The sequence below is a fragment of the Zophobas morio genome, unplaced genomic scaffold (genome assembly GCF_036711695.1).
Source record: "Zophobas morio isolate AGI-343-1 ecotype UQ-CSIRO unplaced genomic scaffold, CSIRO_AGI_Zmor_V1 ptg000041l, whole genome shotgun sequence".
Lineage (NCBI taxonomy): Eukaryota > Metazoa > Arthropoda > Insecta > Coleoptera > Tenebrionidae > Zophobas > Zophobas morio.
Genome location: NW_026972146.1, coordinates 5,302,683 through 5,327,824, shown reverse-complemented (window position 1 = coordinate 5,327,824; position 25,142 = coordinate 5,302,683). Strand labels below are relative to the sequence as shown.

At 36.5% G+C, this 25,142-nt stretch overlaps 1 protein-coding gene across 11 annotated transcripts in view; it reads right to left on the bottom strand.

The window, feature by feature from the left end:
* Ten-a (Tenascin accessory) overlaps positions 1 to 25,142 on the bottom strand; it is a 250,510-nt gene that overhangs the window by 77,918 nt on the left and 147,450 nt on the right. Inside the window, exon 1 of one of the 11 annotated variants that reach the window (XM_064071916.1) lies at positions 7,802 to 7,955. The exons of the other annotated variants lie outside the window; for them this stretch is intronic. Within the exon in view, the coding sequence (XP_063927986.1) occupies positions 7,802 to 7,826 (25 nt within the window). The 5' untranslated portion in view covers positions 7,827 to 7,955. Of the gene's footprint in view, positions 1 to 7,801; positions 7,956 to 25,142 lie in introns of those variants that run through there. 11 annotated transcript variants of the gene reach the window in all.

Here is a 25,142-nt window from a genome sequence, read left to right as displayed (position 1 = left end):
AAGAGATTTATTTTCTGTGTCGCTCTTCTCTTTCCTAAACTCTTCGTTTTTATTGATTTTCATTTCATGAAGATGCTCCTTAAGAAAATGGGCGAAACATCGACCCCTTTTCTATAAAAATGAAGACAAAAAGACGAAAAAAGACAATTATAAAAGGCGGCAAAGAGAACAAAAAGGCCATAAAAACTAGCTCAAAAAATGCGATTAGGAAAAAAGACGAGAAAACAAATTACGCTTCAGAAAAAAAAACACTTTTTTTTAACTGATACTATTACATAAATTATTCGTAAAAAATGGAAACAGTATCTAAACTAAATTTGATAACATAGATCTCTAAAAAATATATTAGCTTTCAGAGAAAAATTTTAAGTCAATTACTCAATTATCCGATTTTCCGATTTCTTTGATTTTCATTTTTTCGATTTTACAACACATATTTCGTTTTTGCGATTTTGCAGTTTTTAATTTTTAATCTTCAGGTGTTTCAGTTTTCATTTGTCAATTTTTGATTGATCTGCAATTTTTAGATTTTTTAAAGTTTTCACTTTGTACTTTTTCGTTTTTTCATTTTTGATTTTTCAATTTTAGAAACTTTACATTTTGTCCATTTTTTTCATTTGAAAAGTTGTAAACTGAAAAATCGAAAATTCGTAACATTGAAAAACTAAAAATCGAAAAACTTAAAAATAGAAAGATAGAAAAACTGAAAATTTAGATATCGCGAAATTGAATAATTAAAAATCGAAAAATTGAAAAAGTGATTCTTTTTTTAAATTATAATTATTACATATTTAAAGTGAAAACTAGCAAAATTGCAAATCAAAAATTGAAGAAACGAAAAATGGAAAACCGAAAAATTGAAAAATTTCAGATTGAAAAAATGACAAATTATAAAATCACAACATTGGAAAACCAAAAAAATTTGAAAAAACAATTTCTCGATTTCTTTTACTTTCAATTATTCAAATTTTCGATTTTCAATTTCCCGAATTTTCAATTTTTTGATATTTCGATGTCCACTTCAGTAAAATTGTGAAGGAATACTTGTTAGGAAAGGCGTATTATTGTTTTGACGATTTTATTAAAGAAAAGTTTATGTAGCGTCCCCGAAAATGTGTATGTCAAATGAGTATGTCAAGTAATTTGACATTTCTCTTTTTATTGTTTATTGTGTAGTATATATATGTGACTTATGCAAAAAACTTGTATGTTTATATGCATTAATAAATTATTATTATTATTCGATTTTTGGATTTTTAATTGTTCGACTATTCGATCTTTCAGTTTTTCGATTTACGGATATATATTTCGATTTTTCGGTTTTTTAATTTGTGAATTTGTTCAATTTTTCGAAAAGTCAAAAAATCGAGGGATTAAAAAAGTTACTTTTCTCAATTTTCGATTATATGTATGTACAAATTTTTGATTTTCAATATTTAAATCTTTTAATTTCTCGAATTTTTAATTTTTTGATATTTCAGTTCTTCGATTTTTCGATTTATCACTTTCCTAAATTTTCGTTCAACTTTTAATTTTTCTAAATTTTCGGTATTTTAGTTTCTTTGTTTTTCGATTTTTTTGGTTTTTAGATTTTTCGGTTTTTGGACTTATCAATTTTTGAGGTTTTCCGATTTTTCAATTTTTTAAAAAGTCGAAACTTGTAAATCATAAAATTGCAAAATTGAAAAACTGAAAAAAAAGGATAAAAAAATTTCGACAAAAAGCGGGGAAGAGTGACAAAATAACAAAATACGGCTGCAAAAAGAGGAAAAAAAAATGACAAGGAATGTCCAAAGAAGGTGGCCAAAAAACGCAACAAAATAATGCGACTAAAAGAAGAGTCAAAAAAGGCTAGAAAAAGTCACAAAAAAGACTACATAAAAAGGGACGAAAACAGAGAGATTTATTAGGCTGTAAAAAAAAGACAAGAAAACAAGTTACGCTTAAAAAAAACAATTTTTTTAATTGGTACTACATATTTCATAAATTAATCGTAAAAAATGGAAACATTCGCTAAATTAAATTTCACAATATAAATCTCTAAAAATATGTATATTAGCTTTTAGAGATAAATTTTAAGTCTATTTCTTTTGCAGAAATAAATTTTTAAAACAACATGCTGCATACACTTTAGATAATCGATACATCGAAAACCAAATAAAAATTTAAATCAACTGCAGTGTGATTCCTCTCAATTTTTGTATTATTGCTCTGCTACTGTTATTCCAGAGTGGAAACATTAAAATGTTATGTAAACTAAGTGGATGTCAAATATCCTGTTTTCATAAATTTTCAAACTGTTGAGTTTATTTATACCACGAACATGTGAAGGGGAAAAATCGCTGATTTCAATATTGAAAGTAAATTTATAAACATCACTGCCTCAATCGACTTACAGAATGCATAGTATGGAAATACTATCCTCGGGGCTTCTACCTCACTAACAATGTTTGTAAACATTTTAAATTTTTAAATCTTTCTCCAACAATATTGTTTACAAAAACGAATCTACGTTGCTTGTTTTATGAGTTAAATGTAGTTTACTATTTGTTTCGAATGCAGTAAAATACATTTTCCACTACATACACAAAACAAAAAATTTAAGTAATTTCTAGTACTTGTTTAACATCGACTGTTTATGTTTCACATTCACATCGTACTATGCATTTGTGTTAAGAGAAACTGAAATTTGATTAATTTTGTCTCCTCAACACAGAGGAGAGTATTAATTAATTAATAGAGCACACTCGGTTTTTCCCAAAAAATATAGTGGAATAGCACGAACAGTACAAGAAACGAAAAAAGTAAAGAATCTCGGATTTGCCGTGAGCTTTCTACGCGTTGAAATATCAGCACTAAAAGTTCTCGGATTGCGATTTCATTTATTTAGCTCCTCGTTAGCCGAGCTTCGAATTGTCTTCCCTCAAAAAATCGCCGACCTCCAAGTTCGGATTCTAAACGACGGCACAAGTTGTAAGCTCGCTCATAACTCCGTTTTCCGCTCCACCAATCGCAATCAGTCATCGGACGTGAAGCGGGCGATCGTTATTAAATCCGTGCACACAAGGGAAGATGTTAATATGTGATATAGGAGCGCAACCCCTTCAATCGAGCACATTGTGTTCGTGACACTGTCGTTTCCTTGATTAGCACAACTACTTGTCATTACAGTGGATGCTTCAAACGCCACAACAAAGCCATAACGACTACTGCACAACTATATTTCGCAAATCACAAGGTGAAATCGCGCAACTAACGCACCTCCTTTAAAACAATAAACTCGAGGGCGTGTGTGTGTTTGGGGAAAATTAATGCCGACTCTGTCAGTGACTGCTCCACGGCTTTCCTTTGCCACCATTATACTGGATAGGTGTGTGTGCGGATAATTAATTCGCATTTCATTTCGGCGAAAACCCGACGCGAGAGGGATGAGAGACTCGCGGACGTGTCAAGTTCAAGGCTAGACGAGCTGAAGGGTTACCATAGTACACAAAATTTGGCACCTGTATAGCGCCATCGACCGGTTTCGTCGTTTCGATACCTGCAGCACGACTATTCCTTCCCCTGCGCACATTTTAATATAACACATCCCGAGAAAATCTCGAATGCGGAATTATGCATCAGCCATATATCAGGCGATGCTCCCCGCCAATTTAAATTTAATCAGCGAAATACACTCACATGTTCGCCAACGTGTTGCGAAATGGAATAAGAAAAATTGCCGCCATAATTCCTGATGGTGTCGAGTTGACAATTGACTCACCCCTCGCTACAGTTACAGCCAAGGGAGCAATGCATCAAACAAACGCGGGGCTGTTTATAAACGTTAGCCTTCGATGTATCGAATTAGTCGAATTTTTATGTGCCCCCATAAACGCGAACAAATACGCGATATGACGATCGAAGAATTTCATTTGGAAAAGTTCAAGGCTGGAGGGGCGACGAGCGATCAAGATGCACGTACAAGTGAGCTAATTGCTAATTGAGATTTGAATCCGGAGGCTGCGGGTGGGGCACCCAGCAGGCCGTGAAATATGGAGGATGGCTGATAAGGGGCGAGGCGGCAAGAAAACTGTTTATCTAGATTTTTTAGATAGGAGAGGGTAAACAAAAAGTGATACAAATGCGAAGGCAAAATCTTATGTAAATGTTACGCCGGGTGTTTTTTTAGTAAACATGTTATACGTTCGGGGCAGGAAAAAAGCTGCTCGAGATTCGCATCGGTGGAGAGGTGGGTCAGGGTGAGGATCTAGGGGCGCCAGAAAGTTTACAAGATAATTCGCAGGAATTGCATCGCTTATCTCCGACCAACGAAGGCTAAAAATTGGTCGTAATTTATTTCGACAGAACTTTTCACGCCTCTGAGTTCAGCCCAATTAATTTCATTTCTCGCTTCTTTATTTTTTCAATTATTCGATTTTATAATCCGATGTTATCATTTTTTATTTTTTCAATTTTAATTGTTTTAATTTTTCGATTTGTGACTAACCAATCTTTTATTTTTTTCGTTTCTTCGACTTTCAATTTTTTTCAATTTTTCATTTCTCCAGTTTTTCGCTTTGCAATTTTTTCCCCCTAGGATTATATTATCTGCATTTTTAAAATTTGTCGATTTTCCGATGTTCTGATTTTATAATTTTTCTTTTCTTCAATGCAAAATTTTTCAATTTCTGGATTTTAAAAATTTTCGATTTGTGATTTTTCAATTCTTTTTCTTCGTCCCTTCAGTTTTTAGATTTTGTAATTTTTGGATATATGTACATAAAATTTCCCGACGTTTCAATTCTTCATTTTTATTTAATTGGATTCTTTAATTTTTCATTTCTTCAAATTTTCGATTTGCCTATTTTTCGTGTCTTCAATTTTCCGACTTGCAAATTTTCAGTTTTTCTTTTTTTTGTAACTTCAATTTTACGATAAGCAATTGTTCGGATTTTCATTTTAAAATTCTTCGATTTTTCGGTTTTCTAACTGCTGGATATTCCAATTTTTAGATTTTGCAATTTCACGAGTTTTCAATTTTTAATTTTTCAACTTTTAGGGTTTTCAATTTTTTGATTGGCAACTTTTTCGTTTCGGTTTTGTATTTTTTTTTAATTTTTCGGTTTTTCAATGTTCCGGTTTTATAATTTTTTTTAATGCGAAATTTTTCAATTTTTGAATTTTTCAATTTTTCATTTTTAAATATTTCGATTTTTTAATTTTTCATTTCTTCAATTTTTCGTTTCTACAATTTTCCGATTTGCAATTTTTCAGTTTTTCATTTTTTCGTTTCATCAATTTTCCATTTTTAACAGCTGGATATTTCAATTTTTAGTATTTGCAATTTCACGAATTTTCAATCGTTAATGTTTCAACTTTTAGATTTTTCAATTTATTTTTCATTCCTCCAATTCTTTTCTATTCATTAATTATTTCCAGTTTTTAAGTTTCTCGATTTTTAGTTTTTCAATGTTACGAATTTTCAGTTCTTCAGTTCTCCGATTTGCAATTTTTCCACTTTCCACTTTTTTTTCAATTTTGCGTTTTTTCAGTTCCTAATTTTTTCCGATTTTTTAGTTTTTCGAATAAAAAAAAATAGACAAATTGAAAAGTTGAAAAATTGAAAAATCAAAAATGAAAAAACGAAAAAGTAAAAAATGTAGTTTGAAAAATCTAGAAATTGGAAATCAAACAAAAAATGAAGAAATGAAAAACTAAAAAATCTGAAGATTAAAAATAGAGAAAGTTAAAAATCAAAAAAGCGCAAAATCGAAAAAACAAAACATTAAAAAATCGGAAAATCGGATATTGAAATCGAGGAATTGAAAAATCAGAGATTGAAAATTTGAAGAATTGAAAAAAAAAATTATAAAATTGAAAGAAATATTGAAAAAATAAAGACAATGAAAAACGAAACATTGTGATACAGGGTGTGGCCGCACCAAGTCAACGGTACGTTATTAAAGAACTTGAAAAATTGAGGAAACGAAAAATTGAAATATCGAAAGATTGCAAAATTGAAAAATTGCAAATCGAAAAATTGAACAAATTAAAGCAAAAGCAAAAAATTATGAAACCGAAACACTGAAAAATGGAAAAAAATTATAGTCATAATATTTTGCATATCTCAGAGAGGATCTATTAGGCAAAATTTTTCGATCACGTCATCAATTTTTTGGGAGGGGATAAACGAATCAATTTTGATTTTATAGAAATACCTTAAAAACAAATATACTATTGTCAATTTTGGAGATGACGTCATCAATTTGTGGGTGGTGATGATTAGCCAAATTTTGGTTGGCATTTTACCGTCTACATGATACGTAAAATTTGGCAACAATTGGTCCAGTAGTTTCTAAGAATACCTGTGTAATAAAAATCCGGACAGACGATAGACAGACAGACGGACGGAAAAGGTCGATTCGATTACAATACTTAAAAAAAAAACCGTGAAATAAGGCAAGTACGACCTACGCGGTTCTTTTCCGGAAGTGGAACAAACTACCTTTTGGAAAGGTTTTAAGGTGTCAGTTGTCAATCCTGCTCGTCACAGGTCCCCATAACCAACTTTTAAAACGCATCTTTTCGCCCGGCATCCCCGCAACACGGAACGGCGCTTAAATCTCTGCCAGAACTTCGGCAATATGTCAGGTTGTAAATAGTCAAAAGTTGTCGAAACGATCCTGGAGCATCCCGTCTTCCGGAAGTCCATCAATGTCACTCAGGCCAAAGTAATCGCCAATGGGGATTGGCCTCGAATGCAAAACATCGACTCGTGTTCGTACGAGACTGGATAAAATCTGCAGGGAGAGTAAAGCTGTTGAGCGTTAATAAATTATCGACGAGACGAGGGTTGCTTACCGACCATTTTCAAAGGAGAATGTCTTCCTCGTGTCCTTGCAAATTTTCCTAATCGCCGATAAAGATAATGGCGGCACTTTTGCCAAAGTCAACGTGGACGTGGTCCTCGCAGTTAATTTTTCGCATTCGAACGAAACGAAACGGTTATTAGGGAGGAAGAGGAAACGGGAGAGCCGTCTCCAAACGTCGCCTTATCACCTTCGGAAAAATTTCGCCGTCAATTAATTTAATTTTGGGAATAAACAGGACAGCAGGGGGTAGACCATCCGACTTTATCGATCGATGAAAATGTAGACGGTCGTCTTTAGTGTACCGCTTGCGCGCTGTGATTCGCTCCGATAAACATTCATTACCTGCAACTCACCCCCTCCACTCAATTTAACCCTCCTCAATTTAGATTAGTGTCCGAAACCGCTTCCTTGTTCTTCGACGGATCAACACTTTTTAAATTAAGAGAGAGCTCCATCAATGTTCATTAACAGCGCGGAAGGAGCAAGGGAAGCGTCTCGAGATGTATCAGGATAACAAACCGATATCGTGAAGGTCGAATTTTGAGTGTCACCGCAGCTACGCTTCTCTTCCAACTTCAGACAACCACCAAGATTGGCGTCCGGCCCTTTATCACCTTCGTGGCACCGTGCATCCTCCTCTCTTGTTCACCCTTTCCCGGCCTGCCGTAAATTAGCATTGCACCTCGCCTAAATCATGCAAGAGCGGCGGCCTCCGTACGCCCCCCTGCGGTACTCCCAACTCGCATGTTAATTATTAACCTCCCGCGATGATTTACGCTGTTTTGCGTCAAACGTGAGTAGTGGCTCGTCCCTTTTGATTAGCGTCACAATGAGTCCGCCGCCCCCGGTTCTTTCTATTTTGGCGGCGCGCATGCAGTTATAAAGGCCGATCGGACGAATAAAGCGTGCACGTGATCGATGTATAAATAGAAGAGAGGGCCACTCACCGATCCTGTCGATGTAGTCGACCATGTCGTTATCCTGGGGACCTGCAGAGGTCGCGACGGTAGTTTTCGCGCCTTATTTCGTCTGACACTTGTTTGTTTTGGCTAGATAAGATTCACATTTGGTAGAAAGACACGCACTGGCAGGGGCGCTGAGGATTGCACCGCGGCGGGAGTTTCTAATATCGATTGCCCCAGTTTATAACGGGGTGAAGCGCCCTCGTTCAGTCGTCACGTAAACCTATCTGACGCCCATCGAAAATACACCTTGGAGGGTGCATCGACTTCGCACTAAATGCACCCGCAGAGGGAGCCTCCGAGGAGAGTGTAACGGCAAGGTCAAGGGCGCTGAAGGGCAGCAATTTTTCCACTATTTGTACACCATTTCTGAGCAAAGGAAGGCGGAATGGACTTGCGACCATGTCACAGAAAAGCTCAGTTTTGGCAAATAGGCAACTTGTGTTACGTCAAGTTGACAGCTTCGACGGGACAATAGTGAGACAACCTCCTGTTGTGCAGCTTGGAATCGAATATTTCATTTCGATTTGAAATAAAAATGAGAATATTCCGATACGAGTAATTCACAGGATAATACGTAACCACATTTTATTATTCAAGGAAACTGTAAAAACTTTACAAACCATACCTTATATCTGGTTTAATTTTTACTTTTAGAGCGTAAGCGGGCGACTGGTTACTTTTTTTCGACGTTTCATGACACCGAAATTACGAAAAAAATTGGTTTCCCAGATAATATCCGAAACTACCGGTCTGGTTTTTAGAATTATCATTTAGATACAAAGCACTAACCAAAATTTGATGACGTGCCCTCTACATTTTGTACATTTGTAAATATTTTTAAATTTTATAAAATAATATACTCCTACACTTGTGGGTTATGAATCCGCCTTGATTTATAATCACAATTACATATTAAAAAACGGTTTGTGCAAAATTAGCAGCATGCGCAAAATTCTCTAAACTTCAAAACACCAAAACCCCCAAATCCTGAAAACACTAAATTAGTCATATCCTCTAATCCTCACAATCCTTAAATCCTCAAAATACCAATAATCTTCAAATTCTCAAAACACTAAAATCCTCAAATCCTAAAAACAACAAAATCCTCAAATCCTCAAGACAACAAAATACTCAAATTCTCAAAACACCAAAATGCTTAAATCCCCAAAGCACCAAAATTCTCCGATATTCAGAACACCAAAACCCTCAAATCATCAAATCCTAAAAACAACAAAATCCTCAAATTCTCGAGAAAACAAAATATATACATACTCAAATTCTCAAAACACCAAAATCTTCGAATCCTCAAAACACCAAAACGTTCAAATTCTCAAAACACAAAACGTTCTCGTGAAAAAAATCTTTGACAAAAATTCGTCTAACCACCAACAATGGAATGACGTAAATCTCCAAAATTTACTATAGCAAATGTTATTTGAATTTTATACAATAACATAAACCTGCACTTATGTTTCATGAATCCGTATTGAAAAAAAAATTAAATTGTATGCCAGTATTTTGCCATTTAACTTTGAATCTGCAAAACCGAATCCCCTGAAATCTTGCAAACGTTTTAAATGTAAATGGTTGTTTAAAATTTATCCATATATCCGCTCCCAAAAAATTGATGACGTGTTCTCAAAATTTTATCGACTCAATCTTGTCTAAACATGCAAAATATTATAAATCTGTACATATTAGAAATGAAATAAGAAGGAAAATAAACCAACAAAAGAATGAGATGTGGGGTAGGAAATGTCAAGAAATTGAAAGCTATATCGGAGGAAGACAATTGTACGGAAGTAAAAAATCCTAAAGTCAGCATTGAAGGAGAGAAAGTAAGTGTAGATGAACATTATATAAAAAAGAACGTTATGAAGATGAAAAATGGGAAGTCGTGTGGATCAGAAGGGATACATGGTGATTTCGAAATATATGCAAAAAAATGGGGAATAGAAAATAGAAAAAAATATTTGAAATTAAATAGGAATTGTTATAACGCCGCTGGTAGTGTTTCTTGACTTACTTCTTTCAATCAATGGCACAGAACGACTCGAATTAAGAACCAAAAAAGTGACTGATAAGAAACGTGCAAAAACACCAGAAAAGGGCCAGTCATCATCGACCGGTCGGGGAAGTGAATTTTTCCAATTCAGAGTGTGTCCATATGGTAATTGGTGCGCGCGAACATTTGCATCAGTGGTACAGCATCTCCGAAATCATGGTACCTTCAACGCAAAACTTATGATCGTGGCCGTGATAGGACAAAAAGAATGCTGCAAGCTGAAGAACAAATTTTGGAGCCCGACATCAACACTCGTCGACTTGTAGCTGAAGTTCTATTTAATAAAGAATTTAAAATCGTTGTGGCAAGGACCAAACATCCGTCAGAATCAAAAGTCGATCACCATGAAGCATTACCAAAAATCTTTCACATTGACCTTTAACGATGAATGAGTGCATGAATGAACGAATGATAAGCAGTAAAAAGTCGGTTTTACTTTTAATTTAAACTTACTTCGTTCTAGTTGGTGTAATACCCCGACTTTCGGATTCAAAAACTCGGTGCACTAGCCCTCCGGAAGTGTATCGCACCGTCGCGGCGACCTATCGATCCTCCACGACGAGGATGGCCTTGTCTACGCGACGTTCGATACGGCGGAGTCTTATTAACTTTTCTTTTCCCGATGCCTCCTCATTGCTGGAATTTCGTGATGTTATATCATTTCGAGGGAGGTATGCGGAAAATTTGCCGACGGGGAGGCGTTCGAAACCAATCGAATCGAATTGTTGAGGGATGCGGCGATCGGGCATTGCTTTTTTAATACTGACCTCGAGCGTCAAACCAAAATTTGCGAAAACAAAAACGCCCCGGAGGGGACGCGGCGATGCTAAAGAGCGCCGATTTGCGTTCGAATGATGCGATTTGCCGGAATGATTTCAATGAAATTCGTCGACAAATAAACAGACGCGAGTATTTTATTTTTATTAACATCGGAGGTAAGCGATGCAGTTTCGTGGCAATTGTATTAAGCATATATGGTACTTCTGTGTTTATCGGCGATCGATGTATGCTGTTGCATAATCCCAACTCTCAAAACACCATCAACGCGAGGGTTGGGGTTGATTTGGCACATATGCATCGAGTGCAATTACGTGGCAGTGCGTTCGTTCGCCGGATTAATAAATAAACATGGCATGCATTGATGGGACGCACCGCAAGGCCACCATATGTGCATCCAGCATCAGTAATGGTGTCAGCGGTGGGAGTAAAGTTTTCCGCGAGAAATCCCGTCGTCGAAAATCTTCCAGTTTTTGAATTTTTGATGTCGTGCACCCCTTCTTGTAGATGATGCCGTCGCCACGGCAACGCGCTTTAACATCTCACCTGACCACCCCTTTCCGGTTCCGGCGAGTGCTTCATAACCTCATTCATTATGCATCATTTCGCGTTTAAGCGACCTTTTTACAAAATCCCGTCCTAATTGTGTGCATCTCGTAGCGCGCAATTTAGGGGATTTTCGTGCATCTCGTATGCAACCGGGCCGGCGGATAATTGCCGGCGGAGAGCGCGCGGGGAAAACGGACGTCGTTTTTCATCTTCAATACTTAATAGGCAACACGAGTTCCTGGTAATCTCCCTCGACGGAACCTAGGAAGAATACCAGACGCGCGTTCTTTTATTGGGACGCTGCCCTATTTGCCGTACAGACGGACCAAGAACATTGTTATTAAAATCCGATTCTATTCAACAGGAGCATTTAGAAATTTGCATTCGTAATGGGTTTTTAAGAAAAGCGTAAAAAATTGCCGGCGAGATTTCAGAGTGAGGCGGGAAGTCGGAGAGGCCGGAGGCGGCGAATTATGCCTAAAAAATATTACAAATTGAAATTTATATGTTTCTTGCTGGAAGGGAGGTGTAATAAAAGCTGATTTACATCTTTTGAAACACTTTGCGATAAAAGCAAAACTCGCGCTTTATGAATACGTTGTCCATGTTACGAGATTTAAATCCATCGAACAGCGTAGGAGGCGTTCGCGGATTTTTTTGGCACGTGGGGTAGTGCAAGGACCCAGAAAAACACCTACGATTGCCTGAAAAGCTAGAACGGATGAAAATTTAACGCTGTAAGCAAAAACTGCCAAGAAAAACTGTCGAAAACTGAAAGTTTCAACAGGTCTGTATTAAAGTGTTTCTTTCGCGAACGATGGTAATTAAAAATGTATATTTATAAGAAGTTACACAAAGAAAAGGGTTCCAGAGCAGATAATCAGCACCGAGACGATTAAAATGAAAGCGAGAAGAAAGATATTACAGAATTGGTTTTTTCATAGACCGTACTTGTACAGATCGTTTGTTGACCTCACAGAACTCAATCGGTGCCACGTAAGATGAGATTACAATCAATGTTTATGTAAAAGTTACGAAACTAATCATAGTTTAGTATTTGATTTTTGTTGATAGCCACTCTGCTTCTAGTGCACGAAACCTTACTGCATCATATAACAAAAATCTGTTGTGGAAAGATCAGAGCACCTCTATCTTGTGGCGTACATCAAGGGCCTCGTGGAAGCCTTACGTATTCATGCAATTAAAATCACGCAGAAACGTTATCCTTTGTGGAATTCGTACAACTTCCACGGCCTGCTGTCAACCTCCGCCTCCGCCTCGAGCCGGCGTGTTTGTCCAAGAGCGCGCATTTACATCAGGGAGATTACCCGAAACGAAAGAAGACAATACGACATAATATTCGCAACGACGTTTTATCGAATGCAGACTCGAGACGTGGCACAATACCAACAAAATACACAATGGAATTACCTTGTTAGTGTAACGATGTGGGCTGCATTCGCAGTTGCATCGACGCGTGTTTACCAATGGGGTTCACGCTTGGTTGGCCGCACCGATTGCAGCATCTGTCGCAAAATCGCATAAAAATGGAAACGCCCTTGAGATATTCCTCGATGATCCCCTGCGAAACCGCACGAGCACGACATTATTGCTTTGTCCAAACACTTGTCGATTCCGTCTAGATTAATTTTCCGTTGGATATTTATCGCGGAAGAAAGAAAGACCCTCGGGCGGTGCACTCGGACGCTCGATTTGTGTTGTTTACGGCTTTGAAGTCTGCTCTTGATAAAATTTGTCAAATACCGCCGCGTCTTTATTATCCTCGGCAGGATAATAATGTTAGCGTTAACTGCATGGCAAATTTCCAATGCTGCATTATGCAATCTGTACATCTCGCTCGAATGCACCCCTCTGCAAATTAGGCGCATTCAAAAGTCGGACTTTCGCCCCATAACAATAACAATAAATGGGTTTCGTCGGCTGTCTGATACTTAATCTAATTGTATTTACACTGTTTGCCATATTTGAACGGATTTGAGCGAGGGTGGAGGCGATAATTGGACTCGCACAGAATTAAACACAACGAAAACCAATAAACACGGTACAGATTTTTTTGCGCGAATGAGTTTTGTTTAAATCATTTCGAAAAAAGTTAGATGAGATATATGGCGTATTCGGTTTGATTGCGTATTTGTTGGTGCCGGATCAATTCAGGTTAAAAGTGAAACGAAGCAGGGAGATTTGACGTTTTTCAATTTCGAGGTTTACGTTGTTAGGAGAGATTTTTAATGCGTTCCAGAAACGGCCTGCAGAGATTAGTATAGTCATTGTAAAGAAATCATTTTAAAATATTCATATCGTTATGTACACCTTCCATTATTATTCATGAAACGAACAAAGGATATCTAATTTCAAGACTACGACATGATGATTATTAAAAATGTAACATGCATGCAAACAATAAATATCGCCCCTAACAAACTAAAATTACACAAAAAGCAACACTAGTTTTTTTTCCATCACCTTCAAAAATTATGTATATATTATTTTCGGCTACATTTTACATAAAATTTCATTTTTTTCCAAAACCGTCAATATAAAATAGGGTAATTTTTGGGCTTCTAAAGAAAATTCATTTTCAACTTGAATATTTCGAAAATCTTGATACGAAACTATCAATACACTACATTTCTCGAATTAGCACGTCGAGATCTATATCTCAGAATTTTTTTGGTGCATTTTTAGGCAACTTTACAAAAGTCCCTTTTTTCAAAACTTTCGCCAAATGCAATTTTCGACCTCTTTTCCCTTAATTTGAAAACTATATGAACAGACTTTTCTGGAGATTATGTCTTCCAGAATGTATTCAATCCTTTTTGGAAAAGTCCCATCAGTTTTCCAAAATCGTTAATATGAAATGGGGTAAATTTATGGTTTTTTAAAAAATTAACTCTCCACACGAATATTTCGAAAATTATGATCCGAAACGATCAACACGCTATGTTTCTCGACTCAGATAGTCGAGAACTACTCGTATATCCCTGAATTTTTATGTTTTTTAGGTAACTTTTACAAAAGTCTCATTTTTCAAAACTCCTTCTAATGAATTTTTTAAATCTTTATTCCACCATCTTTGAAAATTACATGAACATATTTTTCTGTGGATTGCGCCTTCCACAATTTATTTTCGGCTTCAACTTTGGAAAAATTCAGACCAGTTCTCCAAAATCGTCATTACGAAATAGGGAACTTTTCAGATTTTTAAAAAAATTGACTTTCAATCCAAATTTTTCGAAAATTTTCATCCAAAACTATCAAATTCCACGAAGAGACTTTTTGATAGATTATGTCTTCCAGAAGTTATTTTTGGATTCATTTTTGGGAAAATATTGCCAGTTTTCCAAAATCGTCAATGTGAAATTGGGAAAATTTTGGGAATTTTAAAAAATTTATTCTCAAACTGAAAATTTCGGAAATTCTGATCCCAAACTATCAACACGATATGTTTCTCGTGTCGTATGTCGAGATCTCATATCTCAGACTTTTTTGTGGGTTTTTGGCATTTTTCCAAAAGTCCAAATTTTCAAAATTTCCCCGTAATCAAATTTTCCATATTTTTCGACATCTTTGAAAATAACATGAAGAGATTTTTCGCTAGATTACGTCTTCCCGAATTTATTTTCTCTTTTATTTGTGGCAAAATTGCAACCAGTTTTCCAAAATCGTCACTATGAAGTAATTAAATTTTTGGGATTAAAAAAAACTTTCACCATGTACCTACGTTTCCAAAATTCTTATGAAACTTTCTTTATGAATTTTTTGGCGATTTTTCCAAAAGTCCCAGTTTTCAAAACAGATCTTTATGAAATTTTTAATTTCCTTAAAATAGGGCAATTTTTTTAATTAAAAAAAAAAACTTTCAACCAGAATATTTCGAAAATCTTTATCCGAAACTATCAACATGTCATGTTTCTCGAATCAGTATGTCGAGAACCAATTATATCCCAAAATTTGTTGTGGATTTTTAGTCAACTTTTCCAAAACTTCCATTTCAAAACACCCCCTTTTGAAATTTTTCTATAGATTTCGTCTTCCAGAAGATATTTTCAGCTTCATTTTTAGGAAAATTCCCATCAGTTTTGCCATATCGTCAATATGAAATATGGCTGTCGATTTCGGTTTCTAGAATTTATTTTCGGCTTCATTGCTGGGGAAGTTCCCACCAGTTTTCGAAAATCGTGAATTCGACATAATACAATTTTTGGGATTTAAAACAAAAATAATTTTCAACCCAAATATTTCGAAAATCTTTTTCCTAAACTATCAACACGTTATTTCTCGAATCAGTATGGCCACAACTGTATCCCTAAATTTTTCTGGTTTTTAGGCAACAAAATCCCATTTTTCAAAACTCACTCGATTTTTCTCGACCATCTTTGAAAATTACACTGACATTTTCAGCTTCATTCTTGGGAAAATTTCACATCATTTTTCCAAAATCGTCAATATGTGAAATATGACAATTTTTTAGATTTGAAAAAAATTGATTTTTAATCTGAATATTTCGTAAATTTTGATCCGAAACTATCAACACGTTATGTTTTTTTAATTAGGTTGTCGATATCTATATCCCGGATTTTTTTGTGGATTTTTGGCAACTTTTCCGAAAGTCGTATTTTTAAAAACTCCCCACCAGCCTTCAAAACTACATGAAGAGATTTTTCTGAAAATTACATTTTCCAGAAGTTATTTTGTGCTTATTTTTTGGTAAAGTTCCCAACAGTTTTCCAAAATCGTCAATATGAGTTGGGGAAATTTTTGATTTTTTGAAAAATTGACCTTCAACCTGAATATGTATTTCGAAAATTTTGATCCGAAATTGTCAACAGTATGTCGACATCTGTATCCCAGAATTTTTTGAGGATTTTTTGGCAATTTTTCCAAAAATTCCATTTTTCAAAATTCCCCCTGCATGAAATTTTAGAACTTTATTCGACCACCTCTAAAAATTAAATGAAGAGAATTTTCTGCAGATTACGACTCTCAGAAGTTAGTTTCAATCCCATTTTGCCGAAATGGTCAATATGAAATGAGACATTTTTGGGGATTTAACAAAAAGGTGACTCTAACCCGAAAATTTTGAAAATTTTTGTCCGAGATCACCAATAAAGTATGTTTTTTGAATCAATATACATATCTATATCCTAGATTTTTTTCTTTTTATTTTTAGGTAACTTTTCCTGAAGCCTCATTTTTCAATATTCCTCCCTGCCTTACGAAATTATCGACATCTTTTGAACCACTTTGAAAATTACCTAAAAAGATTTTCCTATAGATTATAGCCTCCAGAAATCGCTACGATATTCAGCGAATATTTCTTGTAGATATTTATGTCATGTACTTTTATGTCACATATTTTTACCTATAGAAGCGCATCTACATTATTTATTATGCTCTCAGAAATATTATTATTATAACATAATATCCGTAGTACATTTAGTCAGAATCTTGCACTACACTCAACAACAATTATTCTGTAGTCGCAAAATTGCAAAATTAGCCACTTCCTTCGTTGGACTCTCGTCCTCCCCTGTACCAACGCGCCTCCCCCTCCCCAGTTCCGCGCCGCCGCCCCCGCCGCTCCATAAATTAGGCAAATTTGGCTCCCCATCCCGAAAACGGTCCGAATTTTTCCTCTCCAACCTTGCGGTTTTATCCCGAAAGGACGCATAAAAAGCGAGATTACAACCGCTCCCCATCCGCCCCGATAACGGCATCGTAATGGTCAGAAAAGCGGATTATTTTTTATATCTAAATATGTCACATATGTCCCGGAGCTGTTGCCACGTTGTTATTGGCGAGGGCCGTTATCTCTCCCGTTTAAAATACGTCCCCGTCTGATTCGGCGCCGTTTAAGTGGCGATAGTGCGCCGCCCCCCACCGCCCCCAATACTAATCTTGTCGGCCCGTGCGACGTGACACTCGCACAATTACGCGTTTGTCACGGCTACGGTTAAAACAACACGCGTGACAACAGGAATTCGCAATAAGCAGGCTCCATCAAGTGGGACTGGGCTGCTGCCGCCGCCGCCGCCGCCGCCTTTCTCGATTTTTGTCTGCTCGGACGAGATATGAATATTAAAGGGGGACTTATTGAAATCATTTTAATGTACGAGGGCTGAATTCGAAAGGTGGACAGTGGCTGGTTTTTATGGGGGCGAGAAAGGGTCGCCCTGCTGGGGGCAAGGTACGAAAGAGACAATTACCGATCGTAAACTGAAATTCTAGCGACATTCGAAAAAATATCGGGCGAAATTTACGTAATGAACACTGCTGTAATATAATATTAATAGAGGAGGTTTCCACCCTTGGGTAAAAATCGAAAGGTCATTTGTCATTGGCTCCCTAGGGAAAGAAGGGCTTCAATGGGAACAAATATTCAGCAAAAAAATACCAAGGCATAAAAAAAACGTAACACTGACTCAAAATATTTTTCAATAATTCACGAAAAGTAGTAATTTTCTGGTATTAGGCGTTTGAACACCCCATATATGTTGAGTAAACTTGAAAAACCCGAGCTTCGATGTGGCGGAAGCCTCCGCCCAAGACTCGGCGGAGGCACGTGGCGGAAATTGGGGGCGGTGGGGGTTGTTAGGTCATCCCTTGCGAAATCTGATCGACTGTCAACATGTGAGCTGCTCCTTATGGGGTAGTTCAGCGAAATTTTCCGCTAATGTACTCACTTTGCGTCCACTAGGATGGAGCGTGGACGTGAATATTCATGACTTTAGTAGCTCATTTCGGCTTGTTTCAAACTGTAGCCGGCCCCGAGCTATTTGATAGCCGTTTAACATTAGCGCTGCCGCCTTATCGATCAGGGATTTTTAATGAGGGATTAAACGGGATTTTACGGATACAGGGGGTAAACAGGCCTTTTTGCGTCCAAACGTTACACCGGGTTGTCGGTTTATTTATTTTCCTCATTTTTTTCTATGCAAACAAATGTATCCACTGTGAAATTCAGTCAAATGGAAAGGTTGTTTAGAAACGTACTGTTGCGTCTGATTGGGTCTGGGGTGGGTTCTTTTCAACGTTTATTGTAATTTTCGTTCAGTTGCAATAAATGTAAACAGCAAACGCTTAAAAGGAACTGCAATAATTGTCGTCATAGGCGGCGCATACAAGTGACAGTATTTTTCTTTTTAATTTTAATTAACATGGTGGATGTCGTCAGTACAATATTGATCTAAAAATAATCATTTCCTCGTTATTTGGAGGTTCTCGAACTCTAAAACAATAAAGAATTACACTGTCATTACCATAATGGATTTTTACCGAAGTACTATATCACTTAAAAATCATAGTGGCAAAGGAAGAAAACTTCTTGATGTTTATTACTTTAAAGAATAATGCGGCAGAACATTAGATGTTGGTTTTAGTACTCTTGTGGGCGTCATTCAAATTCATTATTTGTTGTCTCTATATCCGATCACTATCATTATTCAGACTGTAGCAACGTTACTTTGAAATCGAACCGATAAAAGGTAGCCGTCTTTTACAAAATATCGATTATTGGAAAGTCTCAAGTTTTCTCCGTTTTAGTGTACTTTGTATTTTTAGATAACTACTCGTACTGGATTCGTTCTCTTGCAAGAGACATTTTCAACAACAAATTGTATAGTCGACTAAGAATCTTTGCTTTTCTGTATTATATAACGCCAATCCTTACCAACACCTATTTTTTTTTTTTGCATCTTTGTACGAATACACTCGATTGCAATATTTTTACTTCCCGAGCGTAAGCTAAGAGAACGAAAAATTAGATCTCCCTTTTCCGTCTGTCTGTTTGTCTGTCTGCCTGCTGTCTGTCTGGGTTTTTATTAGACAGATAATCTCCGAAACTACTGGAACAACTGTTGTACAATTTTATACGCATTCTATGAATATGCTGCAGATGGTAAAACGCTAACCAAAACTCATTGCACTTGTAGTTTATGAATCCGTGTAGAGTCTTTTAGCTTAGATATTCAGATATTTGGGAAAAAAAGTACAATTTTGCAGACATTTTACGGTTATCGGAAACATGGTAAGTCGTTAATCAAAATTTATCCGTTTACCTTCCCCCCAAAAAATGATCACGTCATCACAAAATTTCGCCGAACAAATGTTATTTAAATTTACATACTCCTGTACTTGTGGTTTATTAATCCGTGTTAAGTTTTTACACTCGGCATCCAAATTTTGGGAAAAAAATCAAAATTGTATAGCAACGTTTTACAAATTAATTCTGAAATTGCAAAACCGAATGTTTTGAAATCTTGCAAACGTTTTAAGGTAATCAGAAACATGGTAAATGCATTCATGTTTTTAACTTTATACAAAAAAAAAATCGCAAAATTAAATTTTATTCAAATTGAAGTTTTTGAAAAATTAACAAAAAATCTACCAAAAAATCTGAGATGTAGATCTCAGCGTGCTAATTCGAAAAAAAAGATTTTATTGTTTCAGAACAATATTTTCGAAATATTCGGTTTGAAAACCTAATAAAATAATAATTAAAATAATCCTAAAATTTTCGAAGACATGAAGCCTAAAACAACGCCTCAGAGTTGAATTCTTCAAAAAAATGTTTTCACCTAATTTTCGAAGGTGGTCGAAAAATGATCAAAAATTTCATAAGGTACTGAAAAATTAAGCTTTTCGAAAAATGGCCTAAAATCTACAAAAAATTCTCGAATATAGATTTCGACGTGCTGATTTGAGAAATATAGAGTGATTATGGTCCCTAGCCAAAAATTTTTTAAATATTCGGTTTGAACGTCCGATTTTGAAAAAATTCTAAATTTTCCCACATTTCAATTGGCGATTCTGGAAAAGTACTACGAATTTTCGACGAAATGAAGCAGAAAATAACTTCTAGGGATCGAGATCTACACGAAAATGTCTTTAGCTAATTTTCGAAGGTGGTCGAAAAATGAGATGACGTCATCAAATTTTTGGTAGGAATAATCAGACAAATTATGGTTAGCGCTTTATTTTCTACATATTTAAAATTTCACTTTGGTCAGAAATAAAAACGTCAGTAGACCACAGAGAACATATAAACGAAACGGGAGAACTACTTTTTCATATTGTAAGATTTACCAAACATGAAATTAATATCTAATGTCTATTTCTGTATCTGAATCTTTTTCTTTCTTTCTCTATACTTCTGTCTTTGTATACACTTCTTCTATGTGTTCCATCCTATAAGAAATTTTCTTAGGATAACCCATCTGTGGTTATTTTGGTAATCTCTTTTCAAATAAGTGTGAGAACTGCTCTGTCGATAACGGTTTCGCTATCTATCTCTGCCTCTATATATCTTTTGTCTTTTTTTTCATCTCACTTTGGACGGTCTTGTCTGAGCCTCCGTCTATCTCTAGATCTATCTCGATCTCCCCCTATTTCTTCACAGCAATGTATTATCCTTCGAACAAATTTCCAAAAGTGACAGTGTCGTTTGTAAAACTTTATACCCCAACGAACCTCACCTTCTGGGCATCGACAGAACCCAGCGCCATCTGTCGTCTTTCTCCGCCAATTAATATTCACAGACTTAAAAAAACCAGAAACCTCCTCAGCATAATCCTCTGAACCTTAGTCAAAAGCAAGAAAACACGTCGACAGACAAAAGCTATTGGCACGTAAGTCCCCCGATAAACCAGTTACAATATCCAGCTTTCAGAATGAAGCAATAAGGGATAAAGTTCCCTTTAGGTAACAGACTCACTTAGGGCGACAAAATACCTATAAAGCCACCCTCTAGCGATTTCTGATGAGATGCTGCATCGTTTCCGGGGAAGAGAAGTCCTCTTATACGCCCCCACGTGCACCCAGCATCAAATGAAAACTGTGTCATATGCACAAAAGCAACGTTAACTACGTATTGTGTACATGACGTGTACGTTTCATAAATGTAATTTGTTTTCGAAACGGGACGAACGTCCTGTCACTGCTGAGATCGATCGTCCCTCATTGACGCACTCGTTGTGTGGTGCGTGAGTCATGACGTGGAAATCCCTCGAGTTTTTGACGTGATTTTTAGTTTTATTTTTACTATAGGTTCGTCTCTACAACTCCGGACACGTCAGATCGTATGCGACTTGTTACGTCAGCGCACATTCTTTACGAGAGTTTTAACTCTTTCGAGTTTGTGGGGGGCGGGGTGAGCGATCGCCGCCCATTTCGCGCAGATTTCCCCATTTGCTCGGGAATTTTTCCGAGCGGACGTCGATTATGCAAAGCCATATTTTCCCGGCAACTCGGATGTTTTTCTAATCTAGCCTCGACACCGGGTCCCTGAACCAACATTTTCGTTAAAGATTTGGCGCACGATCCGCCCCTGATACACGGAAACTGCATCTGCACACCGCTTCAATTAAACCCTCAGATAACTAAACGCCGCATGACAATTTCCTCGCTCCCGCTCATAATTTCGTCAAGTCGAGCCCTTAAAATCCCCGGCAAAAACCCTTCTTTCCACAATCTTGCCGTCCGTTTCTCCGAATTAGTCGAGATTGTGCCAATATTTCCTCGGCAGTATTTCCTAATTGTTCGCCGTTTAGTGACAACGGGGGTCGTGAAATATGAACTCGACGCATGGCCATCCCTCCTCGGCTCCTGTTCGACGCATCCGGTCCAGGGGGTGAGACAATGTTATACAAGCCCGACATCGTGCAACTTCGTGCAGACATCATCAAGGTATTCGCATGATTAATTGCGCGTTACCAAAACGACGAGCTGTCGGGAGACGACGGATAATATGGTAAATATGGCGCTATTAATGTCCAATCGGAAAGTAATTTGGTCGGCGATCTGATCGATTCCTGAATTGGATGAGTGTTTTTATGGCGGTGCAACAAAACAACCGCATTGCGGGGATTTACCGGTGGTGGTGTAGGCTTTGGGGATTAAGAGGGTACAGAGATAAGCGCTAGTACAGCAATTATCGCCAGGTTTTAAGCTATAAAGAATTTTGGAGATTTTAAACATTAAGATGTAGCATGACCGGCGATAATGCTTTGGCAATGTTTTACAGTCAGCTCAAGTTGCCTTGATAACTTCCGAGATAACATAGCGGCACATATTTAGACAAAAAAATTAAATTGTTGGAAGTCTGTGCTAGTCAAAAGTTCAAGGTATCAAAAGAAACACTATATTTCCTTTTAGATCGAGGTTTCTCAACAATTTTGAAACAATTCAAATTAATTGTTATCCCGGCGCATCCACCATTTTTAACCAACAAATTAAAAATTGTACTAATCGACATAAAAAAGGATGAGCGAGACTCAGCCACGACGAAGGTTCCTGTTTACAGTTTCTCCTACTGGTTGATATAGTTTGCTATTTGCTAATCCAAATTTATGCGCTAACATAACATTTCCACGTCACTTTGTACTTGTGCGTATTATACAATAAAACTTGTGTTTCGGGTGATACTGTGTCCACGCCTGAAATTAGCTGTCTAGACTGAAATTAGCCCCGTAATAAATTAATTAGTACCTTTGTTAGCAGCCTCTTTTATATATTTACCGTATGCTGTAACCCACACCTATTATTCCCATTATTAGCTCCCCGCTGTTAAAAACGGTGGATTCGCCGGGCGGGTGCCTCGTATTCCTCGAAATTAGCCCAGAGATTTGTTAATAAAAGTCGCCGAGAGCGGCTTCTAATTTCCTCCGTATGCTTTTTCTTAATGTCAAACCCTGAGCTAAAATTACAGACTTGCCCAGAATGTTTGATAAATATCTCAAAAGGATTTCCGAGCATCCGAAAGTCTTCCCTCCGGCCAAGCAGAAAATAAATCTTTGCTAACATTTTCTGCAACTTTATTAGTTGTATTTTTCTCCGCCCCTCGCCGACATCGGCTCTTTTTAAGGCTTCCAGTGGTTTTAAACGTTTCGGTAAATCCGACCGAACATTTCTCGTTAGGAAAACAGCCAATTGTGGCTTCAAGTTAATTAGTGCACTCTCAAAATATGTCGGAAATTCGGCTTCGGGCTACCAGATTCGAGCATGTCGACTTCGCAACAATCATCCACAAAAGAATGAAAAAATAACGAGCTCACGGGGCTACCACCTGGGAATAATTTCCCTCGGTTCGGAAACGTACGACGTGTTATATAATTAGCCGGATCGGACTGTGCATTTTAATCAGGGAGAATAATATTTGGCTGTTTGTTTGCGAGATGTTGAGGATTTTTAGGCGAGGACGTCAATTCGCTACTATTAGTAGTTATTAAAAAAAGAAGAGCCTGCGTAACAAGATCCACCCCCGGTTCGCTCCCCTAGCGCTATGACGCAGCGTTACGACGTGCACCGCTCGGCACCTACTTCGAGGGTGGGCGTGAAAGGGTGTCGAAGGATGACTTAAAAATTTCAAGCGGGGTGGGCGACAACCGCAAGCCAAAAATGGCTCACTTTTGCCACCAGTCTGTTAGAACGCAAAATACAGGCACTACGAACCGCGAAGGAAAGTGGATGTTGGGCTCGGAGGTTTCTCGACCTAATAATTTCTCTGTCGCGGTTTACGAAACATATACAACAACAAAGACATGTATGATATGTGTTATATTCGAAAGATCGGTTTATTGTCAAAAATCAGTTTCAGAGAACAAGCAAAAAAATAACGACAGTTCAAGTTGCTTCAAATTTAAGTTTGTTTAATTTATTGGCTCAAATTGAAACATATTTAAAATAACACATGTATCACTTCTTTCAAAATTCTTGAAATAATCTATTTCAAAATCATCAGGGCCTCCACCATTTTTATCGAAAATTCAAAATTAGTAAAATTAACTGGAATACATCTTCTGAGAATTTTTTTCAAGAGAACGTATTTGTGTTTATTTTCGCCGTCTCTTTTTATACAACGCAGAAAAATTAACTTTTATGTGAAAAATTCGGATCTAAAAAGTTGATCCCCAAAAGGTTTATTTTGCTCCGAATCTGTGTTTGCTCAGTCTTTTTGGCTCAGATTTCACGATATTTAAAGTAACACGTTATTTCTTCTTAAATATATAAATAATTCTATTTGAAAAGAATTATTATCCCAGCACCTCCACCATATTTATCGAAGGTTCGCAATTAGTTAAATACACTGGAATCGGAACATCTTACACGAATTTTTTATCAGAATAACGTCTTTGTGCTTATTTTTGCCATTTCTTTTCATACAGAGAAGAAAAGTTAACTTTTATGCGAAAAAATTAGAATCTATCAAGTTGATCCCTTAAAGGACGATTTATTCTGTGTTTGCTCAGTATTTTTGGCTCAGATTTCAAGGTATGTAAAATAACACGTTAGATCTGCTTAAGCGTCTCCATTATTTTTATGGAAAAATTCAAAAATAGTTAAATTAACTGAAATTGGGACATATCTTAAAGAAAATTTTTCGGGACAACGTAGTTGTCCTTATTTTCGTCACCTCTTTTCATATAATGAAGAAAATTAATTTTTATGCGAAAAAATTACAATCTATGAAGTTGACGCCTAATAGAAGGATTTATTTTGCTTCAAATCCGTGTTTGCTCAGTTTTTTTGAGTCAGATTTCAAGATATTTAAAGTAAACACGTTTTATCTTGTTAAATATATCACCTTGTGTCGAGGTTTCTTAAAATTCTTGAAATAGTTCTATTTAAAAAGAATTATTATCCCGGCGCCTCCACCATTTTTTCTTCTTCAAAAATTCAAAATTAGTCAAATTAACTGAAATTGTGACATATCTTAATGGAATTTTTTTCAGGAAAAAGTTTTTGTGCTTATTCTCGCCGTCCCTTTTCATACAACGAAGAAACAGTAACTTTTAGGCGAAAAAATTAAAATCTATTAAGTTGATCCATAAAAGGACGAAATATTTTGCTGCAATTCTGTGTTTGCTCAATTTCTTGACTCACATTTCAAGATTTTTACAGTATCACATGATTTCT